General features: G+C 36.6%; 1 protein-coding gene across 5 annotated transcripts in view; it reads left to right on the forward strand.

The window, feature by feature from the left end:
* The window catches only part of LPIN2 (lipin 2), a 45,577-nt gene that overhangs the window by 12,989 nt on the left and 14,807 nt on the right, over window positions 1-17,781 (forward strand). For all 5 annotated transcript variants that reach the window (XM_084510683.1, XM_084510682.1, XM_084510680.1 and 2 more), the window contains 7 exons: window positions 1,862-2,062; window positions 4,549-4,644; window positions 6,928-7,226; window positions 10,991-11,098; window positions 16,091-16,214; window positions 16,876-17,197; window positions 17,421-17,520. In XM_084510683.1, the coding sequence (XP_084366809.1) occupies window positions 1,871-2,062; window positions 4,549-4,644; window positions 6,928-7,226; window positions 10,991-11,098; window positions 16,091-16,214; window positions 16,876-17,197; window positions 17,421-17,520 (1,241 nt within the window). In that variant the 5' untranslated portion in view covers window positions 1,862-1,870. The remainder of the gene's footprint in view (window positions 1-1,861; window positions 2,063-4,548; window positions 4,645-6,927; window positions 7,227-10,990; window positions 11,099-16,090; window positions 16,215-16,875; window positions 17,198-17,420; window positions 17,521-17,781) is intronic.

Raw genomic sequence — 17,781 nt, forward strand, 5'->3', positions numbered from 1 at the left:
CCAGAAAGTGGAAAAATACTTATATAGCTGTGCTCTCTCTGAAAGTAGTTTGAGATTTCTTGCACGTTTACAGTTATATTGGTCCTGTTAGATGCCTACAGAATCAGTTCCTTTTGAATGAATGCAGTGCACCCTGTGTGACTCTAAAGCAGGCTTTGAAGGCTCAGAATGGAAGTACTTGATGAATTACCCAGCCAAGGAAAGCAATATCAGGAGGAAGAATTCTTGTAGTGTAATAGAGTTTTGTTTAGAGGCATTAAGGAAAATCTTAAACGTTATCGTGAATAGAACTTGAAACCCTGTTTGGAGGCTAATAAAAACAGATAAGCAAATCGACAAATTAATTTTGGATCTCTTTGAACAAATATTATTCCCAAATAGGTTTTTATAGTTTAAGCCCAGTTATAGGTTGCATTTGTGTGCTTTGCTTGTTTGCAGTGGCTCTTTGTTCTCCCAATAGTGGCTTCAGCTTCTGAGTTGTGCATTCCCTTGGATGCCCTTGAAATGGGTTTGTAGCAACCTTTTGGGTGGGAGACAGGAGAGGGCAGAATGAGGAAGGATTGCACTTAGTTCTCCATTAGAACATTTTTTCCTCCTCTTTCGATTAAAGCTGAGATGTTTTTTGGACTTTGTTTCATAGTTCATGTTGTGTTCTTAGTCTGAAAGACTTAGTCATTCAGAAGGTTGCTTAAGTATTTTAATGGACTACAATAACTGATAAGTGATTGTATGTGTTCTTTGTTTATCTTTGCATTTTGCATTTCTTTTCAGTTTGACCAGAGAATAACCTTAATGTTCATCTTCTTTTCCTTTCTTTTTCTGTCCTAAGCTCCCCCATTCTCATCTAGCAAGGGTTTCTTAACATACACTAAAATTGGTCTTTTCAGTTTCGTGATATCAGGAGTGTAAACAACTGCAAAAACTAAGAAACTTGTTTTCTCTTGACTGAAACTTTGTGAAACCTCCGTTGTTTCCTAAGATAGCTTTTTGCACTTAAAATAAGTTGTTGCATGACTGCGTAAACTTGGTTAGGACTTGCTTTTACATATGAGAATGTATGTATCATTTAGTGTTTAACCTTTGGATATAATTTCTGTGGAAATAATGGTTGTTAACTGGTAGGTTGTACTTTAGTTCCAGTAGATGAGGGGAATGCTCAAGACAAGACAATGTCCATGCTTTTCAGAAAAGTTTTTACAAGCCCATAACGTTGTTGCAAGAGTTTTTAGCATTTGTTTCATGACAGAATAAATTCACTGGGGTTGTGCTTCACTTATATAAGAAAAAAAAAAAAGGATTCCTTTCCCATTTATTTTTTCCAAACTCCTTTGGGCAGCTTGTGTCTCTCAGTTAATCTTTTGATAACTTGAGGTGACTTAGGCATTTTTAAAATACAGCACGGTGAAGGAAGAGTTGCATGTTGTGATTCTATATAACTTACTCTGATGCTTAAGGTTTTCTGCATCCTTGCGTATAGTTATTTCTATTTTCAATAAAGAATCAGTTGTATTAAATAGGCAATCTTCAGAGAACAAATTTCTCTGAGCTTACCTGAGTAATTAAGCACTATTTGAATCTAGGCCTTTCAGGTTTTAAAATGACATAATTCAAGATTTACCTTAAAATACTAAATAAATGTATGTTCAAGTTAACCATAAGCTATTAAGAATGGTCTGGAGACTGGCAAGAATTGGCTCAAAATTCCGTTGACTCTTCAAGGCATTTTTGTAAAGCTTGTTAATTTAAGCAGAGTAATTGATAAATGATATAGCATATGTATTTTGATTTTTAAAAGAACTTAACTTTAAAAAAAAACCTTCTTTTTACTTTATTTAATTACTTTTTTTCTTCTCTTTCTTAGTCTCAGACTATGAACTACGTAGGACAACTTGCGGGACAAGTCCTGGTTACTGTGAAGGAACTGTACAAAGGCATTAATCAGGCTACCCTTTCAGGATGCATCGATGTCATTGTGGTCCGGCAGCAGGATGGCACATACCAGTGTTCTCCTTTTCATGTCCGATTTGGGAAGCTTGGTGTCTTGCGCTCCAAAGAGAAAGTGGTAAGTCCAGAAAGTGGGCCAAAACAAAGCTTTGAATACCAATGCATTCGCTTTTTTACTCCTCTTTCTTCCTTTCCCAGCCCCCCACATATCCAGTTAGCAGCTTCATTAAGTGTAGAGCAGTTTCTTGTTACGGAGTGATAATTATGGAATGCAAAACAGGACTTCCTGTGGTAATCTAAGAATTCTGCAAGAAAAAAATGTTGTTTTAAAAACAGTTCTGACAGCTCTTGAAGTTATCAAGTAAAGAATTATACTACAAGCACAGACACTTCAGTCTTAAAATATTTATGTGGTTATTTATTTATCTATTCAAGTATGCTGGGAAATAAATGCTAAATGCGTTTAATGCATCCCTGATGCCGAAAGCAACTATTTTGGGGATGTCTGAGGGATAAATAGAGTATATCTTAAGGGCTGGTGACCTGTCATAAATATTACCAGGGCTGCATTAATACAGGCATGGCCAGCAGGCAGAGGGAGGTGATTGTTGCCCTCTGCTCTTCCCTTGTGAGGCCCTGCTAGGAGCCCTGCATCCAAGTCTGGAGCCCCTAGCACAAGAAGGCTGAGAGCCTGTTAGAGCGGGTCCAGAGGAGGGCCATGAGGATGATTAGAGGGCTGGAGCACCTCTTCCATGAAGGAAGGCTGAGAGGGCTGCAGTTGATCAGCCTGGGGAAGAGAAGGCTCAGGGAAGACTTCATTGCAGCTTCTCAATATTTCAAGGGGCCTTATAAAAAAGGTGGAGAGTGACTTTTTGCTCAGGCAGACAATGACAGGACAAGAGGGAATGGTCTTAAACTAAAAGAGGGGAGACTGAGATTAGATATTAGGAGGAAATTCTTCACTAGAGTGGTGAGGCAGTGGCACAAGTTGCCCAAGGAAGCTGTGGATGCCCCATCCCTGGAATTGTTCAAGGCCAGGCTGGATGGGGCTTTGGGCAACCTGGTCTGGTGGGAGGTGTCCCTGCCCAGGGCAGGGGAGTTGGAACTAACTTTCTTTAGTTATTTTCCTTCTTTTCTAACTCATCTTTTAAGGTCCCTTCCAGCCCAAGCCATTCTGTGGTTATCTTTGTTTAATGCTGATACTCAGTAGAAAATGCAATTGTTAGTATCTACAAGCAAATAAAAATTGGGGATTAAACTTTGTTCATTGTTGGGTGTGTTAGATAGGGAATTGTACTGGGTACAACTGTCTGGCAGGTCTGAGACTGTGGTGCTGCAATCCCCTTGCCCAGGCTTTAGTAATCCTGTACTTAGGGAGTGGGCTGGATTGGGTTATTAATTTGATTTAAAATGAATCTATTGTGGTGGGGAGTTTACATCCTTGTAAGAATTCTAAGTACTCCCAGGAGGGAGTACTGTGTATGACAATATTCCCTGGGGGTTTGTTACTGAAAGGCGGATTGATTTAAACAGATCATAAAACTTCAGGACTATATACAGCTATTCTACGAAGTGAAGTGGCACTGCAGGAAACTACCCTTATCTTTATATTTTTGTCGTAAAAGGAGAAAGAAGAAAGGAGAAATGTTTTGGGCAGCTTTTTGTTAAGGGTGTGGTCATACTCCAAGTTGCATGCATTAAGATTTTGTGCTTCTCATAACACAGGCTATCAGCAGTTTTCCTCTTTCTTTTTTTGTTTTGTTTTGTTTTCCCACTTGCTAGTGTTCTCTTAATGAGCACACTGCTGAAAAAAAGTTGATTTTATTGTTTTCCTTAACAGTTCTGCAGCAAATTACATCATGAATGCTTTTTCAGCAAGGTATAAGAGAGGAGATACAGATGAACTTTAAATGCCTAACGTCTGTAGAGCAATTGAGATACACATACAGCAGAAGTGATTTGAAACTGAGCTTGATAAATGTCATAAGTTATCTTTTAATGAGTCTAAAAACGTTTTCCCTCTTGCAAAAGCACTATGGTTGCAGAAGAGTTGAGGTACCACGTCATATTCTCATAAACTCATGAGAAGGAAAATCTGAAACAGTATCTGAGTTGCAGAAAGAATTGTGCGAAATCTGTCCTATTTGGAAGCATGAGGTTAAGGTTCCTTCTCCGAAAAAATACTGCCTTCAGTGGTCTTCCAGTTTTCTGTCTTGAACTTCTGGTCTTTGTGACTGGTTTGTGCTAGGCCCCAATTCAGTCTGAGCTTAAGTATGTGAATACTCTGTCGTTTATCATTCTTCCAGGAAAGAAAGACTAGAGCAGTGCTTATTAATGCTTCTAGCTCTCTAAATCAGGTGAGCAAGATTTAGTCATCAGATGTTTTCAGTTTTTCTTGTAGGTTTTAGGATTTCTACTAACAGTCTGATGTATTTTCAGTTAACAAAATAAAGACCATTATAACAAGCTTCTTTCAGAAAGCAGAGGAGGGAGAGAGTGATGATTATGCAATGGATCAAAGTTTATCATCAGAGATGAGCAAGACTCCTGGTCAGTGCTTTCCCCTGTGATGAATTAATCATGTTAAATTGTCTCTTTCCATAGATCGATATAGAAATTAATGGTGATGCTGTTGATCTTCATATGAAACTGGGTGACAATGGAGAAGCTTTCTTTGTACAAGAAACTGAGGAGGAAAATGTAAGGGCTTTGTTCTTTATGGTGGCTACAATGCTGTGTTAACAGAGTGATGTGTTGAAAATGCTTAATGTAGTATTGTCAATATGGTAACTCCTGAAAGCTAGATTTTTGTGACCGACTCTTACATCATTTTCATGTACTGCCAAGGTGCTTGGTGTTTCATAGAGTTATGTTACCAGTGATAATAAAGTAACTAGTTGATTATTACCATTAGACCATTATTTGAAGGTTACTTTGTTCTATTACATTCATTCTGGTTATACAGATTATAACTACAGTTATACAGATTGCAGTCTTATAATCACGTTTTGTCATATGTTCTTACAGCTTACATTACAATCTCTGTACTAATGAAAGTGGATTAATTTGGCATATTTTTTCTTACAATTTTTAGCATACTTTTTCATGATTTTATTTATGAAATTTTCACTAGTTAGCAATAGCTGCTTTAACTTGAGAATTCTTATTGTATTAGAAAGCAGGAAATAATGTCCCAAGACATTTTTCAGCGGGAAGATAACAAGCTTCTGAGAAAACAGGAATAGTTCATTTTTAGTCAGGTTTTCTAAGGACATGGAACCTGTGTTATTGCAGTATTTTTCAGTATAGAGCTTTGGTTTTGATCGCTTCTGTTTCAGGAAGGATATTCAGCAGCATAAAAGGAAAGGAATTTTAAATATAAAAATCCAGAATGTTTAATGAAACTAGAGGAGAAAGGGAAAAAAATCTGTCTCAGCAAAGTAAAGGATGAAGTGTGTGTATTCACTGTTGCTATTAGGAATCAGTCTTTCAAGGAAATGAGCTTGATCCTCTTACTAGCTTATGACAGTGCTTGTTTACTGTGAGGGAATGGAGGAAGCTCTCCTTTCAAAAGGAGATATATTACTTAAAGTGGAAGAAGAAAATAAACATCTAGACTAGTGACCTAAATGATAAGTTGGGGTAGGAATTCATAATATTTAAGAGAAAGCAAGTATGAGTTCTGTTGTAACATTCACCATGAATAAAATCAAAACTGAAAGTGCTTCTTTATAGCTGCAAGTTGTTAGCCATTGATGGGAACTGATCAGTCTTAAGATTATTTTCAGAAAGCAAGGGTGATTACCACTAACTTTGTATATTAACTTAGAGCAGAAGTTTTATATTAACTTAGAAGTCCCTTACCTGTTCTTAATGTCTTCTGGAAAGCTGGTAGTTCATGCTGAAAATAGATTGAGTTAGGTAAGAAGCAGCTGATTGAGTTATTTCTAGTGCTCACAGATGCTTTTTTCTCTGCATTTCTGCTACTGGTCAACATTTCCTTGTGGTAACTTCTTGAAGCTGTGTTTAATGCTAAAGCTCTCATCAGAGGTCTCAATGAATTTGGAAAGGCTCTTTCAAGTGGTCAGTCTTTGCTGTTTTCAGAACTTGATATTCAGAAGAAAGATCACACACAGGCATTGAATATTTAGTTCTATTGCTACCATTAATTTGAGCCCATAACTTTTTCCCCTCCATGGAAATTCAGTTATCTTCTCTTTCTGTTCACTTCATATTTGTTCCTTCACAGTGTATTTCTTTCAGGTCTTGATATGTTTCAGTTTGTTGTTGTGATGTAAACAAACACTGAGTGGTTATTGGTAAAGCTTTTTCTTCATCTGTATTGTTGCTTCTGTAATTAATTGAGGGTTGGTGCTGGTTTTATTTTTGCTCTTTGTTTTAACCTGAGTAAACTATAGTTCAGTTTATCTTTTTGGAAGATACTTTCTGTAAATGGTGTCTGACATGAATGACAAGACTTGAAAGCATCTTCAGTTTTGTGGGTAAACACAGAACTGGGAGGAGGCTCCAACTTGACATGGCCGTGGATATCCTAACCTAAGGCCCTACTTTCAACAGAAGATTGAACCAGATAACGTCCAGATACCAATTCCAACCTTTCTGTGAATCCAACTTTTCAACGCCTTTCTATGAATCTGTTTCAAAACAGATAACATTGGGTTTAATTAGTCTGTTTTTAGTAATGCATTTGCTAAGTATGGATGGAACTGTTGTGACTGTTTTGCTATCAAAATCAAGTGTGTGTGTGCCTTAAAACTGTAATAATATTAACGTTCATTTATCTGAACTTTCTGTAATCCTTCCAGTGAACTTCCGTTCTGGACATCAGCCTCTTATATCGCTGGGCTATTGTATGGTTTCATGTCTAAAAATAGATGCAAAGATCAGTAATTATCCTGCATGCACATAATAAGTTCTGTTTTTTTAAAAGAAGTTTGTGCTTTATTTTCTTTTTTTGTTTAGGAAAAAGTTCCTGCATATTTGGCAACATCTCCAATACCCACTGAAGACCAGTTTTTTAAAGACAGTGACAATCATTTGAAATCAGGTGAAAATGAGAGGACATGTGCAAACTCAGAAATTCCACATTCTGTGGAACCAGAGACTGTATTCACCCCAGGTTCTGTGAAAAAGAAAAAAAGAAGAAGAAAGAAATACAAGCAAGATACGAGGAAGGAAGATCAAATGTCTTCTACTGGGACAGAAGAGATTTTTGAAATGGAAATAAGCTCAGATGATGAGAAAAGCGTTCAACCCCTAAGGTAAACTATCAAATATTCGCTGAGTGCTTTTACTGGTATTACTGAGCTTTTTATAAGTGACTTGCACCTTTCCTCTATGCAAGTAATGTCTAAGTTTCAATAGGCTTGTAGGTAGGCTATTGTTAAACAAAATCCCAAACTGTTGCCTTCTATATTCTTACAGAGTCATTCAAGTTTGGCCATTTTGTTGTAAACATGAAATCCATTATGTCCATTCTCATACAGAAAAATGTCCTGATCTGTTGTGTAACTTCTTTGAGGCAGGGTGGTCCAGTAGTGTTTGGAAACCTGTAAGTAAACTCTGATGTGGAATGTGTCTAGTAATGTCTCTGCATCTGACTCCTCTTGTAACTTGAAGTTTACTTCAGTCACTACAAACTACAAAAATTAACACTCCTTTACGTTAATAAAGAGAACTCTCTACATATGTGTAGTTGTGGTGGGGAATAACCAGCCCTGTATGCTGAAGTGGATAAAATATTAGTAAATTGGAGCTTGCAGTAAAGTTGTAACACGTACTGAGAAATGTTAGGAGAACAATCGGAAGGATTATGGACATAAAGCTATCAAGCATTTAAACATTTAAAATCCAGGGAAAGCCTACTCAACAGGGTTTCATGGAAATTTCTTAGGCTGCTGAATGAAAGAAGTGAAGTTAGTTTTTAAACAGAGCTCAGTGTTTTATTGGACAACTTTACTGCTAAATGTAGTATGAATAAATTCTATATCTGCTCTGGGAAATGGAAGAATGCTTTGGTACAAGAATAAAATGTAACTGAAAAATCTCTCCTTCAGTATGGGTCTTCAGGGGAGTCGCAAGCTTAATAATAAGTAGCAGTCAAAAAGATCAGTGCAACAGAAGAACATGAATCTAAGTGATATCACACCTATGCCCGGTAAAACACAACAAAATTTGGAATTTTAGGTGTCTTCTAGAATATTTGTGGTATTACGATTTCATTTGTTTTCATTATCATGCTTATGTCAAAGAATTTTCATTTAGATACTGCTCTCTTGAAGATGAAGATTTGGTATTTAATTTGGCTTGATTTTTTTCTGCCTTTTTACTTTTTTTGCAGTTTAAGAAGAGCAAGATTTTTAATCAGGCTTCACTGCAAGAGCATTAAGACAACAGTATCTTGTCATAGTGAAAACATCAAAAATCAACCATCAAGTATAGGAAGAAAGCAAATATACCCTGTAATGATGTAGTCTTCATTCAATAAGTCATTGCAAAATTCATTTTCTGTCATTGCAAATTTAAGATGTTACATCAATAGTAGTTAATTTCAACAAGTGTTCAGAATTCAAATTAATATTCTAGCAATTATCTTAATATGATGAGAGACGAGTAAAAATTTATAGGTTTGACTGAAATGTCTGGTCTAGTCGTAGCCAAACAAGCAATAGTGTTTCCATAAAGGTTACCCCAGTTTTATTTTTGTACTGTCTAGAACAAAGGATTGAGAAGGCTTTTTATTTGTAAACCATAATACTTTTAATAACAAAAACGGCAGTAGAAATGCCTTGTCAGTGTTGTGATGCGAAAGGAAGGTGACCTTATGAAAAAGGAATGCTGTTTTCATGTGAATGATCATTAAGTGCAGGACTGAAAAATTAAATTGTAGTAATTGAAACCCAGAGACAGTAAGTTCATGGCTATGTATCTATTAGTGGAGTTCATGGATGATCATTCCAGTGGCTTACCAAGGCAGGAAATAAAATGCTTTGTGATAAGCATATACAGTTTCTTTTCCAGTTGAAGATACTGTTGTAGAAAAACATTTGTAAGGTTTCTGTGCACATCCCGTGGGGATGTAAGGTGCTATCAGTAGGTTTGAAGTGTTTTTATAGCCCTGTGTGATATCCATAAATGCCTGGTACTGAAAAAAAAACCTCTCTATAAAGAAATAAAACCTTACACTGCTATTAGACATATCTTCAGATTGCAGAGTGACACTGAGAAAGGAAAACAGAGGGTGGAGTTCCAACAGGAAGGTCAAAAATTCAGCCATAGGTACCAGCACGTCATGTCTTACCTAGTTCTTTCCTTACAGAGTGGTAAACAAGCTGTTTCCTGTTCCTCGGGAAAATTCAAAATCTATTTCCAAATGTTTATGGAGTTTTTTTTTTTAAATGGCCTTTGTGTCTTCTAGCTATGATGGCATGCTGTAGATCTAGTTATGTTACAAATGCTTCAATAATCTAAAATACCAGCAGGACTGAGATTAGTGCATGTGCTCAGAAACAGAGGGCGTTTTTTTTCCTAGTGCTAGGGGTGTTGCATAGTGTCAGTCCTGGGTCATGCTCCACGACTCCTCCCAGCCCTGTAAAATGGAAATGATTTTCACTTTCAATCCACACAATTCATCCGTGCTTTCAGGAAGGCATTAAATGTATATTAACCTTCTGAAGCATTCTAACATAATGCCTTTAAATGATTCATTGGTTTCTTAAACCAGCCATGCAGTGCATCAAGCTGGAAGAAGTTACCTGTCTCCAAAATCTTCAGTATTTTGATTCAATATAAAATGGATATGTATGAGAGGAAGTGGTAGCAGTCTTTATGAACATTACAAAATTAGTAATTTGGAATGAATAGTGAACTCATGTTATAAATTGGTATACACTGATTAATTCTCCACTCTTATTTTCAGTGATCTTTGACTGTGTTTGTATTTTTAACCTTAGAGATGAGATTTATTCACTTATAGTTTTGTGGGATTTTTTTTTTGGTGCTTCATGTAAACTCATTTGGTGGCTAGTTTCTGGTGAATAAAATCTGTTTAGAACCACCTACTTGTCATCTTGCCCACCCTCTGAAGTCAAAATATTGAGGACCCCTCTGTAATAGTTTTCTAGTGTGCTTTTGTTAATCTTTTGCCTGTTTTTTAGATACTTAGCACTGAATAAAATAGTATGAAACTTTTCTATCATAGCTTGGTTTGAGTGCAAAGGTGTGTACAAAAGTCTTTGCAGCTATAATATCAAGCCAGGCTTTCATCATCAGGATTCTCATTTCATAAGAATAATAATACCCAGTATTAAATACTGAGCTTAGAAATGTATCTTAACAGAGTCTAGACTCTTCCAAATGAAAGACTTGCTCAAATGAGAGATCATTGTAACTGCTTACAGCCTAAGTAAACTGCAGTATTAAATAAGTGTGTAAAATCTAAGTATTCATGTATTTTAATATATAGTGTTAATTTTTTTCTATGTCCATAAGATAATTTAGCATTAGCATTCCAAAAGAGGTTCAGCACAAGCATGCTGCTAATGGAGGAAATATTTCTTCTTTCTTTCATAATAATGTCTTAAAATAACTTTTCACATTTTACACTGAAGTTACAGACTCATCTTTTTTGTATTATTTGCACTGTGCATTGTGCATCCATGATGCAAACTTATGGATGAATTGTGTGGCCAGCAGCAAGTCTAAGTGAGGGTTTGGGGTTCAGCTTTGGGTTTTGGCAGTATTAGCTGGCTGTAGAGAGTGGTATCACTTAAGTTATCATGAATTCCTTGTTCAGTATTAACTTACATGATATCAGAGACCTTTTAAACTTGCAATATTTCAAAGCATTTGTTTCTATAATAATTAACTTGTTTACAGGTGTGCTGCAAACAATGAATTCTTTAAGCTCTACACTTCTTCCTTTAGATCTTGGATTTTTAATAGCATGTAAAGTCACTTTTCTAACTGAATTAGTAATGCAGGTTTCTTATAGTGACTTATTAAATGTCTCATGTTATTTCTACAGAGGATCCTCAAATTCATCACCAAAAGGTGAAGAACAAAAAGAATCTTTGATTTATCACTCAACAGATCATTACCCCTTATCTGATGGAGACTGGTCTCCTCTGGATAAGTAAGTCACTTTGTAATGTCATTGTGCATATAAAGATGAATGATTATAATAAATGTGCCTTCTTATTATTTTTTAATTCTTGATCTGTAATGCTATCCAACTCGTCTAAGTTCTGTGATACCCAATGTAGCATAAGCTGCTTATTTGGAACTTTGGGGAATTTTCCACTCTATGTATTAAACCAAATTTTTGTCTTTTTTCTCAAATGAACAAAATGTTCTTGCTCAAATTCACTATCAAAGAAAGAAAATACCTTTCTCAACAAAATCTTACTAATTGTATGTAAAGTTCCTGTGTTCCCATGACTCACACTAGCATAAGTAACATTTGATATGCCATAAGGCAGAAGCATTGGGTATGTAAGTTCGAACTTGTCAGGTGCAAATTACTTGAGGTAAAGCGAGGTCCTTAGCTTGGATCATTGCAGCACAGAACAGAGGATTTGCTAGGTACCAGAACACTAGCCCAGAGATGCCAGAAGCACCATTTGTTGATTGTGGATTCTTACAGATGGCATGATAAGGCTCACCAGTCAATTTTCAGTTAGTGACTGGGGCATTTATGAGCTTTTTCAAGACTCATTTTTCAGAAGTTTGGCTTTACCACTCTAACACTAATCTCTTTTAGTGTAAGTAGATGCAAACCTTGAGGTGAATTTTACCTGAACACTGAGCATAGGGAAGGGTGTGTATGTAACAGAAGATGCTGATCAGCATGCTATGATTCATGTCAACTCTGAGTGTCTAGTTTTACTGCTTTTCAGTTTGAGGAGTCTACCTCACAGCAGATACTTTCATGGTGTCATTTGTGGTGACCATTACTGGTCAGCCCTGTGTGATGGCCATTGTTGCATGTTGCTGCTCAGTGTACCAGGTGCCTGTTTTTCTTTACTCATACAGCAGAATAGATTAAGCTTCAGAAAATACTTAAAAATAATCTCCCTGCTTTGGGTGTTTTCCAGGGCCATGGCCTCAGTAAGTCTGAATGCACCACACCATGCTTGGTGCCTGCTAATTCCCCAATTCCCCCAGTCATAGCTTGTTAATGAACAGAAGCCTCTCAGAAGCAGTTGGACAGGAAATCCCATTATTGTTCCTTTTTATGTTTTGGGCTGACATCCACATCCTCAATTGTGCTTAATAAGTGTAGTGTTCAAATGTTCCCTAAAGGTTTGTGGTTGAAAAGCATCCACAGTGTTTGACCCTGAATGATACAGTGCCACATGGATTATATCATCTAGTTAATTGTAACATCAAGTCCTTCATCAAGACAGGCTGGTACTTCTTTTCAGTTTATTGAACTCTAGCTAACATAGGCTAGCAGATTATATCTAGGAGACAAGATCCTTTCAGTGCTAATCTCCTTTCTTCTTTACATGTTTATTGAGATAGTCTTCTATAGCAATTTGTCTGTGAATCTTGTGAGATGCCTGGACCGTCTGTTTTTCATTTTCTTTTTTTTTTTTAACAAGAAGCTTTCCAGTAATAAAGAAATTGCCAATTTTTATTTCCCTTTTTTTTGGGGGGTGGGGAAAATCTATCTGGGAAAAGGGAAGTTTTACATTGAATTATTTCTCCTGAGCCACCAAAGAAAGATTCTTTAATGCATATATCATACAGTGAAAGAAATTAGAGGTTATAATAACCTCTTTTTTTGGGAGACCTGGAACAGCTAATAGTCTTTTTTTTTTTTTTTAATTAATTGGTAACTTTAGCTGTTACCATATCTCAAAAAGAGGATTACTTCACAAGTTAATCTTTGAGATGTTTTCATATGAAAGTTTCACAGGGCATAGATACATTTGATTGTGAATATAGTGTTTGTGATTTCTGGTCTTTTAATTAATGCAGCCTTAACTTTTACTGCAGGTACTGCCTATCACAATAGTTGATCTCCAGTGGTATCTGGGTGACTGGTTGGTAAATTGCTACTTAAGAGAGTAGGTTCTCCATTTCTTGGTTAGCCTGTGTCAGTGTTTGGATGTCAGTGTTCTTCCTATCCAAGTACGCAGCATTAACTGAAGTGACTCAAATCTGGCAGCTAGATACATCTCTCGCTTCTGCAGTTGTAGTAGTTGCAGCTGAGAAATCTAATCCCTTATTTGTCCTTTTTTTCTATATACAACAGCGTACGTGGGTATATTTTCTTTTGAACAGAACAGTATGTCCAGCTGTACCCATCCTAATGCTTAGGTACCATCTGAGGGATAAATTCACTTGAGTCCCAAAGCAAATCTGCCTCTGGTTGCTCAAAGCCCCATCTAGCCTTGGCCTTTAACACTTCCAGGGATGGGGCACCCAGTTTCTCTGAGCAGAAGTCCATCCCCAAATGGAAACTTCATGGCTAGTGTGAGTCTGTATTTGGACTGTACACGTTGAAGAATTTTAGCTACTAATCCACACTTTACAAATGTGGGAGAAAGTTGAGTCATTTAAGGTAACAGAAGTCTAGGGGAAAGATACTAAGTAAATCATTCACATTTTTAGTCATAGGATTTCTTTCCTAAATCCAAAAAGCTTTGCTCCTACTTCAGAGAGCAATCTCTTTGATAAAAGCTTAAGAGACAGGAGGCTTGCTTACCCTTGGGACAAGATAGGATGCTAATTATTTGGGATGCTAATTGTTTGCACTAAAGGCTGTGTATATGTGTAGTGGGGCTATGCCTGTGTTCAAATGTGCTAGGTATTTTATTTAAGGAGCAGTATTTAGCTTTGAACAGGCACTGCATTGTTGCCTACTCAAAATAAATAGAAACAGCCACTACAGATGCACAGATATATGGTGGTAAATTATGTTGTGTTTTGAAATTGATACTTTATTCATTAGGGTGGTATCAACAGATCTACTTAGTAGTTTTGTGTTTGAGAGTGGGGCCACATTCATTTTGAAGCAGAGGAAGGCCTTAGGATGTGGTTTCATTTTTTCCATCACAAGAGGCAGGCATGGAATTATACTTCACATTAAGAAAAAGTGTAAGGTGGTCACAGGTCTTTTGGCTCTCTGGTCTCATTTCTTCTAATAAAAGGCTAGAAGTTCCTCCATGTATATTATGTGTTCAAACCTGAATCTTCCAAGACTTCCATTTTAACCATTGTGGTAGGTAATCATGACTTTCTCAAAATGGGGAAGGTTTTTTTTGTTGGACAAGTTGAAAGGCTGGTTGGGATTTTTTGCCTCTTTTTTTTTTTCTTTTTTTTTTTTTTTTCTCCTGGAGTTTGGCCCTCTTGCTCTTCAGAACCTTTGCAGGGAGCTGAGTGAATGTAACAGCCCAAGTCTTTCAGGGAGATGCTACAGTTTCTTTCAAACCACTGTCCTATTCGCTAGAATAAAACCAAAGGAATAACCATCAGCTATTTGTTACCTGATACCGTCGATGATTTTCCTGTTTTAACAAGCAATGTTAGCATGACTGGATCACTGTTATGAGCATGGGCCTTTCGAGTAGACTTCTCTCTGAGAATGATAATGGAAAACTTGCACTTCAGGGGAAATGGAACAGATTTTGCCCTGAAGTGCTCAGTCTTTTGCAGGTACAGCTGATTATTAAGAATTAGGCTAAGAAACAGGTTAATAGGTCTGCTTGGCTTCCAGTTGACTTGTGATGTAGGCAGAACAAATTATTTGACACCAAAGGAAAATGAGTTTATATTCCTCCTCGTAACAAATACGTGCATGTATTTTCATCAACGTATTACTTTAAGTTCTTCTAACAGTGTAGAAAGTGCAAACTTTTAGTAGGAAACTTTTCTTTTGTGTCCTTGGATAATGAAGACTGGAAAAGAGCAATGTTGTTAAATCACATGTAGACTTGCTTAAATGTACTGCTACCTTGGATTTTCTGGTGTCCCTTAGAATGTTATTAAGGACACTTACTGTTTGGATTGTGATCAAGTGATCGGATTTGCTTGCTTCTAATGTCTGTTCCTTATTGTGGAACCCTGGTTCCACAAACCTCCAGAAAGTTTCAAATAAGATACTTGCATTAATTAATTCTTGAAAGAACTTTATATGTTTATATATATATATATGTATGTATATATACACGCACACATAAGTGATATACCTGTAGGATTTACTATAAAATTTTCAGTATTCGATATCAAGGTTTATATTTAAATAAACAAACAATCCCCAAACACTATGAATGTCAAAGTGTAAAAAGAGCAGGATTTCCATAATATGAATTATAAATGCCTTATTTGAGAGTGGACAGACTTGGACCTTTCCCAACCCCTAAATACTGCGTCAAAACAACATCATGTGTTTCCCTTCTTCCCTAAGACCTGAAGAGCAAAATAATTTCGAAACTTTTGAAATCACACCTTTCTTACATTTTGTAGAGTGAGTTCTAACTACTTTTAAGCCAAAAGAAGTAAATTTCAAAGGGTCTTTTTCTGATTTATGGATAGTAAATGTTGTGGGAGGAATAAGATAGAACTTTAATAAGTCATGTAGCCTGAAAGAAGTTTTCAAATAATCTCCCTTGCCTCTCCTAAATTACCTTGCTAATGTTGTTTTTCCCACCTGTAGACCAGGATTTGGTGTTGCTTCATTCACATGTGAGTTAGGTTTGTAAAACTGCTGTTACTCAGGTCTTGGCATAGCAAGTTTAAATGCTGTATCTTTATAGAACAAAGAAACTCAAAGCAGACTTCTGCTGTACTTTTGGATAATCAACTTTTTTTTTTTTTTTTTTCCTGTTTGTTTTTTAATGGAATGTGGGCTTAGGAGAGAGCTATACCTACACTGCAGATAAAGTGAAGGAATCTGTTTAGGGTGATCACCAAGGAAGTCCTTTAATGTGATTTTGGTTTTAACCTAATTTCTTGCTGTCTGAAAACTGCTGGGCTTCTTGCCATGTTGCAGAATAATTGAACCTCTGTTAAGCTGTAGAAAATTCTACCAACAGTAGCTGCACAACAAATGCATTTTAAACACTGTAGCTTTCTTGCTTTTTTTTTTTTGTTGTTGTTGTTCCTGTTGATTTGCTAGCCCTTACGCTGAGCCAGTCTGCCCTAAAAGTGATTCAGAACTAGAAGTTAAACCTGCTGAGAGCTTGCTCAGATCTGAATCTCACATGGAATGGACATGGGGAGGATTCCCAGAATCAACCAAGGTATAGTTATTTACTGTCTCAAACTTTTGAACCGAATTTTGGCATATTTAAAATTGTGCACTGCAAGTGGTTTGTAAATCTGCTGCTGTTCTTCAGAATAATTCAGCTGAAGTAGGAAAGTAGCACCCCCTTGTGGCTGCCTGATAGTCGATGTTACTGAGTTCAAAAGCTGATCAGCAAAGTAATTCTTGAAAGCTTTGCAGTGATGTAAAATTTTTGAATTTCTAGATAGAAACTGACAAAAGCAACTCTGGAAACAGATTTCCTTTATTTTAGGATAAACTATAGTTTATCCTAAAGAGGAAGGGTAGCCTTAATAGATGGAATATGTTTTTTTCTAACAGGACAGCTGATAGCATAAGTCCTATCACATCGATGCTTACGCGTTTTTCTTGCTGTTGTGTCATCATGTCAAGACTTGCCAGTTTTTTTTATGGAACTTGCTAATAAGCTAGTATAAAGTTTTTCTTATAGGGAACTTTGCCAATACAGTAGGCCATGTTTTATGTTGCTAAAATACATGTTTAAATTCTTACCCAGTTTACTTGTGATCAGGGCACCAAGTTTACTGACAAAATTACCCCGAGTACAGGTTTAATGTTCAGACCAGAATAAAACAAATACGTGAAGTGAAAGGATTGACTGGAGTCTTGTTTTTCAGATAAGCAAGAAAGAGAAACTGGAACAGCCCAGAACAGCTACCATTACACCATCAGAAAAGACTCATTTTAGGGTCATCCTCAGCTCTGATGAAGTTGAAGATGATGATGTAGTGAAAGATTCTGTCTGTACGGTACTAAAACCTGAGCCAAGAACTCATCCTCTTCTTAAGCAAATGGATGTTAAAGATTCTCTTGCTTCTGCAATCATAGAACCACAGGATTCCTTAACGTTAGATGCTGACCATCATTCCAGACTATTGGTAGACCCTCTATCAGAAACAAAACCAACAGCAAAAACTGACTCTCCTTCAAAAAAGAAAGGTATAAAACTGATTATTTCCTTCAGCTTGATCTACCAGATAGAGGCAGTAGTGGAAAAAGCACAAATGTGCCTTTTCATTTTTTTCCTGAAACTCTTTGAAGTCTTGACTAAAACCATAATTAAATTCTTCAATTTATAAATGCTGTAAGTCTGAATCTTCCAGAATTATGTTTGTCTTTAATGCGTTTGGATCTCATTAACCTTAATTGTTAAAATTAACAGGGGTGCACAAGCGAAGTCATCATCAGGGGCCTGATGATATTTACTTGGAAGACCTAAAGGCTTTGGAACCTGAAGTTGCAGCACTCTACTTTCCCAAAAGGTAACTTTAAACTAGAATTCCATGAACCTAGGCTTATACTGCAGTTGCACTATGTAAACAACTACACGTATGATGTGTCTCCAAGAAGAGAATGGGACTTCAGGTTTCTAGGTGTTCGTGAAGAAGCTGGTCCTAATCTCATTGTGGAAATTGGTTTCTGATTTGGCAAGAAACACGATGAAAGATCATGTGAGAGTTTTACTGAGAGATTTTCATCTTTGTATAAACTGTATGTTCTGAAAATATTGTTAGCTCTAGATA

This window comes from Aythya ferina (assembly GCF_964211825.1).
Source record: "Aythya ferina genome assembly, chromosome: 2".
NCBI lineage: Eukaryota > Metazoa > Chordata > Aves > Anseriformes > Anatidae > Aythya > Aythya ferina.